At 42.5% G+C, this 9,383-nt stretch overlaps 1 protein-coding gene across 11 annotated transcripts in view; it reads left to right on the top strand.

The window, feature by feature from the left end:
- Positions 1-1,981: 1,981 nt before the first annotated feature.
- The window catches only part of map4k4 (mitogen-activated protein kinase kinase kinase kinase 4), a 50,632-nt gene continuing 43,230 nt past the window's right edge, over positions 1,982-9,383 (top strand). For 4 of the 11 annotated variants that reach the window (XM_058393339.1, XM_058393337.1, XM_058393340.1 and 1 more), the window contains exons 1-2: positions 1,987-2,275; positions 2,601-2,666. In XM_058393339.1, the coding sequence (XP_058249322.1) occupies positions 2,219-2,275; positions 2,601-2,666 (123 nt within the window). In that variant the 5' untranslated portion in view covers positions 1,987-2,218. Of the gene's footprint in view, positions 2,276-2,600; positions 2,667-5,415; positions 5,437-9,383 lie in introns of those variants that run through there. The other 7 variants (XM_058393346.1, XM_058393343.1, XM_058393342.1 and 4 more) reach the window with 4 other exon arrangements.

The raw sequence follows: 9,383 nt of genomic DNA, 5'->3' as shown, positions 1-9,383 counted from the left end.
CTTCAGAAACAGACAAGGCAGGTCAGAGCTTTATGTTTCTGCGATGGAAATACTCTCATTATTTTGAAGTTGTTGAAGAAAAGAAAAAAAACAATAAATTGGTTGCTGCATTTATTGTTGAGGAGATGCATTTATGTTGTTGTTTTTTTTGTTTGTTTGTTTTTGCACATACAGTACTGGTCAAAAGTTTTAGAACACCCCAATTTTTCCAGTTATTTATTGCTATTCAAGTCGTTCAAGTCCAATGAATAGCTTGAAATGGTACAAAGGTAAGTGGTGAACTGCCAGAGGTTAAAAAAAGGTAAGGTTACCCAAAACTGAAAAATTATGTACATTTCAGAATTATACAAAAAGGCCTTTTTCAGGGAACACAAAATGGGTTAACAATTTAAAGCTGTTCTGCAGCAATGGAGGTTGATCAAGCCTTGAAAGCTGGTGCTACTAACTCCTACAGGTGTTCCAGCTTTTCTGGATTACTTACAACCCCCTCTGTCTGCATAAAAGCAGTGTTGGAACACACTGTGGTACCATACCCTCGTGAGCATCAGTTGAACAGTATTGTACTGCAGTAGTGTGTAGCTACAAAAATGTCGAGAAAAAGGCAATTAACAATGGAAGAGAGACAGACCATCATAACACTTAAAAAGTCTTTCCTACAGAGAAATTGCAAAGAAAGTCAAGGTGTCAGTGAGTACAGTTTCCTTCACCATCAAAAGGCACTCAGAAACTGGGGCAAACTCTGACAGGAAGAGGTCTGGCATACCCAAAGCCACAACTGAATCAGAGGACAAATTTCTGAGAGTTAACAGCTTGGGTGATAGGCAGCTCACAGGACAACAGCTTCAAGCACAGCTTGATAGTGGTCGTAGTAAGCAAGTCTCAGTTTCAACTGTGAAGAGAAGACTTCGAGCTGCAGGTTTGACAGGACGAGTTGCAGCAAGAAAGCCATTGCTAAGACGTCAGAATAAGACAAAGAGGCTTGCCTGGGCCATGAAACACTGCCATTGGACTACTGAAGACTGGAAGAAGGTATTATGGACTGATGAATCAAAATTTTAAATCTTCGGTTCATCACGCAGGATCTTTGTACACCGTCCAGTAGGCGAAAGGATGGTTCCACAGTGTGTGGCATCAACTGTCAAACATGGAGGAGGAAGTGTGATGGTCTGGGGCTGTTTTGCTGGATCCAGGGTCGGTAACTTGTACAGAGTGAGAGGCACCCTGAACCAAAACGGCTACCACAGCATTCTGCAGCACCATGCAATACCCTCTGGTATGTGCCTAGTTGGTCAGGGATTCATCCTACAGCAAGACAATGACCCAAAACACCCAAAGTCCAAGCTATGTCAGAACTACCTCAGGAAAAAAGAACAAGATGGTAAGCTTGAAAACATGGAGTGTCCAGCACAGTCTCCAGACTTAAACCCCATCGAGCTGGTTTGGGATGAACTGGACAGAAGACTGAAAGCAAAGCAACCTACAAGTGCCACACATTTATGGGAACTTCTGCAACAGATTTGGGAAGAACTTTCTGAACAATATTTGATTTCTATTGGAGAAAGAATGGCAAGAGTGTGTTCAGCTGTTATGAACATATCTGTTAGGAGCATATCTGTTATCTGAGAAATAGATTCATTGACAATTATTTATCTAATCAAAATGATCTAGGACTTTAGGAAGCCTCTTTAATGTCTTTATCAGCTTGGACTGTGAGTTTAGTTACTGAAATTAGTTACTTTTTTATATTGTAACGCAAACACTGCAAACAACATACCATTAAAAAATAAACAAGGAAATCAAGCAAATATAACAAAGACATCAATCAAATATAAGTATAAAATCTAAACTATAAAATATAGATTTAAAATAAGAAGCAATAAACAACCATCAGAGTGATTCGATTCGTCCAACCGGCTCCAGGGATTCGTTCAGAAAAGAACCGATTCGCTGATGACTCGTCGTTCCCCTCGCTTTCCTATGTGCGGCGTCCTCCGTTATTCCGTTATGGACTAGAGCCCTCATATCCACTCCGCCTACACAAACCGGGGCAAAAAAAAAAAAAACGGTGCGGAGCCTTGCTGCATCCGAAAAAAAAAGGAACAAAAGGGTAATTCCCAATCGCCGAACGATGATAAACGTCGTCTCGGATGCACCCTCGGTGTGAAAACTCAGCAGGAGTGTAAGCTAATATCTCAGCTCGGCTAAAACAAGCGAGAAGATGGCGAACGATTCTCCAGCTAAAAGTCTGGTGGATATAGACCTCGCCTCTCTGCGGGTATGTACGAGCTAGCTTTAGCCGCTTCTCTCAGGCGTCTGCTCGGTGTGTGTCTCCTCGAAACACTGCCTAAGCCACATTAAAAAACAGCTTAGCAGACCTGTATTTGTTGTGTGTTTTTGTGTAGTTGTTGAAAGCTGCCGTGTGTGTGTTGTGTTATTGATGTGGCTCGCCCTGGACCGACCAGTCCTTTGTTTGCAAAAATAAAAAGCATTAATCTGAGGCTAACGGCAAAATCTCTGTCCACCCATGATTTGTGTTCAGGAGTGTGTGTGCTGTGTATGAGGTGTGTGTATGAATCAGATTTTCTGCGTGTCTTTTTCAGGACCCCGCTGGGATTTTTGAGCTGGTCGAGGTGGTGGGCAATGGCACATATGGACAAGTCTACAAGGTGGGTCTGGGCCTCTCGCCTTCCTCTGCGCTATAAAGCTCCATTTATTCCCATTAAAGTCAGTGTTTATATCCACTAAGCCCCAGTTGTGAAATTTTCCTAGCTTACTAGTGTTAGCTTTCTCCAGTGATGGTGCACTGCTGGATCTAATCCAGCTGGGATTGTCAGGATCAGATGGGCACTGCCCTATATTTCCACTCCCCAGGACTGGACACTAATATTGAGCCAGATACCCGGGGGTAAAAACCCTCACCGTGCTGTATCACGCTCCTCTCGTGCCGGTGATGGGTGTGATCAGCTCTGCGCATTTCGTCGTTATTTGCTCACTGCAGCACGCCACTGGAGCAGGGCAAGTAGGCATTACAACCCATTAATGCACCACCTTCAGCTGGGGGTTCTTCTTCTTGTACACTCGCTGCTCCCTGTTCTTCAGTGCGACATCACATCCTGTCAGGAAGCTGCCGTGGAAAACGATCATGCCGAGGCTTTGAGTATGTGTGTGTGTGTGTGTGTTAGATTGAATAAAGTGCAGGTTACATCTTGACAGGATCCCCTCCCTTAGTTTTTTTACATGGTGAGGTTATATATATATATATATATATATATATATATATATATATATATATACATATATACATATATACATACATACATACACTATATATATATATATGTATGTGTAATACATGTATATAGTTTCTTATACCTGAAGCGTCACTATGCAGGATCGCAGAGTAAAGTGTGTTTGTGTCTCACATTTTAAATTTGGCAGCATCAATCTGAGCCAATTATGGAACTTGCAGCATTTATTTATTTGTAGAAAATCTTTGATATCATGTCATACAAAGTGATATGTCCTGTAAAGTTGACTCTATCTTTAATCAGGCTTCGAGACGGATTAAATTTGTTTCTCCTGCAAATACAAACGCTCCCAGTATTCCCAGTATGGAGATGAGGTTTTATGCTCTTGTATGTTGTTGCAAGTCTCTTCCGAAGCATTCATCTTTTCATCTGCTGTTCATCAAGTGGATGCATGAGCTAGGCAAATAAATAAACACGGCACTTATTTGAGCGTACAAAGAAAGGATGGAGTTTAGTCCGTAATTGTATTGGTGGAAGAGAAGAAAATCCAGATGGATAAAATCACAGAGGTGTAAATGATGGATTTGCTGCGGCCTCCCTCGATAAATTTCTGATTAGTTGACTATAATTATCTGCCTTAATGTGTGTTCGTTGCTAATTAAGTGCACAGAGAGTTTAGGCTACATTGAATGTTAAAGTGTCGTGCAAGAAAATATAAAATGTAGAAGATGTGTAAAATACAGAATCCAATACTCGGACTGTACCGTATGCAGTCTCGTCCTGTAACACGGCGACATGTCGCCTTTTACTGCGGTGAAAAACCAGTTCAACTCTTAAGTGCTGCGGAAAATAGTAGTGAAAATCTCACTGATTAGCGTGCATGTAATGATGCATTCCGGTTACGATTCGGTTCTCAATTCAATTCTCAGACAATCTGAATGAAAAGAAAAGATAATTGAAACGTTTCGTTTATTTCTGTATAATAAACCAAGCAAAAGTGTATTTTTGTTCTGTATATAACTAAACACATCAAGGTTTGCTACAGCAGCATTCACCGTACCTTTAAACAAATATATATATATATTTATATTTGTTTCTCAAAATGTGGTTGAATATACAACGTCTCTGACCCACAGGAACACCATCGAGTTCCTAAGTCGGCTGAGGTGCGTGACTTCCGTGGCCTCTTTCTCAGGCAGCGTAGAGGGGATGGTGTGGTTTGAAACCTAGTAAAGAGCACTTTTTTGCGGTTATAACATGGTTATGTGATGCCGTATAATACGTGTGGTCCCAGATTATCAGGCTTATTGGTCACTTTGTAAGTGCGGCGGATTCCTGGTAATGGTGCAGGCTCCTTATGACAGAACCTGGTCACGTGACCAGTCTGCTCTATAAATTTTCCCTCTGTGGCATGTGCAGGTTCTTTGCTATAAAAACAGGTGCAATTGCATTACATGCATAATTAATAGAAGGCTGATCTCCACATTTCCACGTTTCACCCTCTTAGCTGATTATAGCTTATTTTTGCTCTGCACCGTGGCATGATGCATCATTACACCCTTAATAATTAATGAACTAGCCTTAATAACATACAGTGGTAATAGATGTAATAAGCATATTATAAAGTGCCGTGGTTCTATTGTCCTGTATAATTCTGGCAGAATTTTGACTAGGAAAATCTCCAAAGGTTTACATTTATTAGTAGCAAAATCTTGTCGATACACTCCATACTGTACATATACTGTGTACATACTGCAGTGTGTGTGGTCTGGTGTGTGTTAATGTACAGCTGACAAAGGTAGAACGTTTAAATGCCTAATAATAATAATAGTCTCAGTCATTAGCCCAGCTGTTGCATCTTTAACTATGGCTAGTATCTCTCATGCTATGTTATTCCAAATATTACTAACCTATAATTTTGAACTTCATGATGTCTGAGCTTTTCAGAAATAAAAATTTTATTATTAAAATATAAAATAATATTATTAATACAAGTAATATAAGGCATTATTCAAGGCATTGTTTGAATAACATTTAAATATTGAACCTGCATCAAACACATTATGTCTTTGTGTGTGTGTGTGTGTGTGTGTGTGTGCGTGCTGGGTGGTGTTACAGGAGTAATATGGTGCATGACCTCACATCACACGTTTAATCAGTTTGATTCCAGTAACATCCTCTCAAACTGGTGAGTTATTCATGTCAGGTTTAACTAGCTTGGGGGGGTGGGGGGTAAATGGAGGGGGAGAGAGAGAAAGAGGGCAATAGAGATGGGGTGAGAGAGAGAAAGAGGGCAATAGAGATGGGGTGAGACAGAGAGAAAGAGGGCAATAGAGATGGGGTGAGACAGAGAGAAAGAGGGCAATAGAGATGGGGTGAGACAGAGAGAAAGAGGGCAATAGAGATGGGGTGAGACAGAGAGAAAGAGGGCAATAGAGATGGGGTGAGACAGAGAGAAAGAGGGCAATAGAGATGGGGTGAGACAGAGAGAAAGAGGGCAATAGAGATGGGGTGAGACAGAGAGAAAGAGGGCAATAGAGATGGGGTGAGACAGAGAGAAAGAGGGCAATAGAGATGGGGTGAGACAGAGAGAAAGAGGGCAATAGAGATGGGGTGAGACAGAGAGAAAGAGGGCAATAGAGATGGGGTGAGACAGAGAGAAAGAGGGCAATAGAGATGGGGTGAGACAGAGAGAAAGAGGGCAATAGAGATGGGGTGAGACAGAGAGAAAGAGGGCAATAGAGATGGGGTGAGACAGAGAGAAAGAGGGCAATAGAGATGGGGTGAGACAGAGAGAAAGAGGGCAATAGAGATGGGGTGAGACAGAGAGAAAGAGGGCAATAGAGATGGGGTGAGACAGAGAGAAAGAGGGCAACAGAGATGGGGTGAGACAGAGAGAAAGAGGGCAACAGAGATGGGGTGAGACAGAGAGAAAGAGGGCAACAGAGATGGGGTGAGACAGAGAGAAAGAGGGCAACAGAGATGGGGTGAGACAGAGAGAAAGAGGGCAACAGAGATGGGGTGAGACAGAGAGAAAGAGGGCAACAGAGATGGGGTGAGACAGAGAGAAAGAGGGCAACAGAGATGGGGTGAGACAGAGAGAAAGAGGGCAACAGAGATGGGGTGAGACAGAGAGAAAGAGGGCAACAGAGATGGGGTGAGACAGAGAGAAAGAGGGCAACAGAGATGGGGTGAGACAGAGAGAAAGAGGGCAACAGAGATGGGGTGAGACAGAGAGAAAGAGGGCAACAGAGATGGGGTGAGACAGAGAGAAAGAGGGCAACAGAGATGGGGTGAGACAGAGAGAAAGAGGGCAACAGAGATGGGGTGAGACAGAGAGAAAGAGGGCAACAGAGATGGGGTGAGACAGAGAGAAAGAGGGCAACAGAGATGGGGTGAGACAGAGAGAAAGAGGGCAACAGAGATGGGGTGAGACAGAGAGAAAGAGGGCAACAGAGATGGGGTGAGACAGAGAGAAAGAGGGCAACAGAGATGGGGTGAGACAGAGAGAAAGAGGGCAACAGAGATGGGGTGAGACAGAGAACGAGGGCAATAGAGATGGGGTGAGACAGAGAACGAGGGCAATAGAGATGGGGTGAGACAGAGAACGAGGGCAATAGAGATGGGGTGAGACAGAGAACGAGGGCAATAGAGATGGGGTGAGACAGAGAACGAGGGCAATAGAGATGGGGTGAGACAGAGAACGAGGGCAATAGAGATGGGGTGAGACAGAGAACGAGGGCAACAGAGATGGGGTGAGACAGAACGAGGGCAATAGAGATGGGGTGAGACAGAGAGAGAGGGCAATAGAGATGGGGTGTGTGAGAGAGAGAGAGGGCAATAGAGATGGGGTGTGTGAGAGAGAGAGAGGGCAATAGAGATGGGGTGTGTGTGAGAGAGAGAGAGGGCAATAGAGATGGGGTGTGTGTGAGAGAGAGAGGGCAATAGAGATGGGGTGTGTGTGAGAGAGAGAGGGCAATAGAGATGGGGTGTGTGAGAGAGAGAGAGGGCAATAGAGATGGGGTGTGTGAGAGAGAGAGAGGGCAATAGAGATGGCGTGTGTGAGAGAGAGAGAGGGCAATAGAGATGGCGTGTGTGAGAGAGAGAGAGGGCAATAGAGATGGCGTGTGTGAGAGAGAGAGAGGGCAATAGAGATGGCGTGTGTGAGAGAGAGAGAGGGCAATAGAGATGGGGTGTGTGAGAGAGAGAGGGCAATAGAGATGGGGTGAGGAGTGTGAAGATGCATCCTTTTGTAAATGCACAGAGAAGAGGAGCAGAAATTCCTACCTTTTCCAGCACTTCATCTTTTACACAGTTGCTGTGACACTGGACTGAAAAACCACATCATTAGGGAAATGGAGTTTTTTTAATTGTGTGTTAAAAGGAAGAGATGCTGAGATGATCAACACATTCTGCCAGTGTTCTGTCTGGAGATTTATATACACGTGTCTGTTAACACTGCAGATACATGTAGGATAAGCCATCTTAAAGGACATGTGAACTTTGCCACACTAAAAGTTCTATGTGTAGTTGTTATTTTAAGCGCTTCTTGTAAGGGCTTCTGACCTTGTAAGTTACATTTAATGATTAGTTGTTCACATGGTCATAACAAGCTGTGACCCGTGCTAGGAACTCAATGGCATCGAAATCTAAAACCCTGGAAGTGAACAGTCAGTTGTGAAATGTTGGAAGCAGGAAGAATGGGATTGCTGAAAAAGTGAATGCTGGCTGTGATAGAAATGAATCAGATCACATAGAGCATCATGGCTTGCTGTGTCTGGAGCTGTGTAGCTGCAGAGTGGTCAGAGTGACCATGCTGACAACACTGAAAGCTCCCACAATGGACACACGAGCATCAGAACTGGACCATGGAGCATTGAAGAAGGTGGTCTGACCTGTTCTATTACATTATACGTTTTCTGACTAATTTGGCTATGCTAATTCTTTCCCTCTAGCTTAACACAACAGCTACCAACCCAGGAGGGTGTGCTTTCTCTAAGACCTGTGAAGGCAACCTATCTTTTCAAAACTGCTGTATATAGCATCACAGAGTGGCATAACACACTGAGGAAAGCTCGATCTGGCCGATTGTGCATGCATTCACTCACAGGTGCCTGTGGATGGCTGTGGCAGCTTGAGATCTCTGGATTTCTGTTGTGCAGCTTGGCGCTCTCGAATATCAAATATTTAGAAATATAGACTCGTCCCCAGTTTTTAATTGCAAGAAACTGAGAAAACTGAAATGTTTCATTTGATTTTATATTTTGTCTAATACATTTCCACAAAATTCTATACTTCTCCTGCTTGTGACATTATATTTTAATAAATAATAGTGTCGGCACTATAAATTCCTTTATCAAGATGGCTATAACGGATTTTGTTGACCAATAGTCCTTTTTCTAACTAGCAATACAATAATTACTGATTTAATTAATAATTATTTTGCCTGTTTGTTCCAAATGTATTATATAAACAACGATTTGAAGAGATGTTTATCAGCTTGCCAATTTAGAAATTTATAGCCATTATTTGTACAATATAAAATATGTATCAATTTGCCGTTCTGGTAAACGAATATTATGTTCATGAGATCTAATATACAGTGTCGAGTAAATGTATTCATCTGACGTTTAGGAGAAGATGATCATTAGTTAATGAGCCACTTAATAGTGCATTCTATAAATATACTAAAGCCCGTCATATTGTTGCACTTCTTCAGTACACAATTACTGATTATAATCTGTTTATATGCACAAATGATCATAATTTACCCCCCATTCACACGAATACCCCCACTGGAGCACAGCTGCCCTGGGGTTATTTTGGTTCACTGTATCTGAGCATAGCAGTGAATCTGGTACGCATTTCTCAAGCATAGCTGTATTGCTGGATTTTTCCATGTCACATATCCACATTTTTGATAAACAAAACAGTTAAACGCGTATAATACATCCTTGAGGGAGAGTATTCACCTGTGCTGTTCTATTTTTGGGTTCCTGATTTGATCCTTCTCATTTGATCCATGTTTCTTCTCATGTCTGGTTTGGTTTCTTCCCATCTCCAGAAACATGCCAGTTGGTGTCCATATTTGGTGTCCACTTGGTGTCCAGATCGTTGAAAAAAACGATGGTTTCA

Source organism: Hemibagrus wyckioides, linkage group LG06 (assembly GCF_019097595.1).
Source record: "Hemibagrus wyckioides isolate EC202008001 linkage group LG06, SWU_Hwy_1.0, whole genome shotgun sequence".
NCBI lineage: Eukaryota > Metazoa > Chordata > Actinopteri > Siluriformes > Bagridae > Hemibagrus > Hemibagrus wyckioides.
The sequence above is the reverse complement of the archived record's forward strand: the minus strand, read 5'-3'. Positions and strand labels throughout refer to the sequence as shown.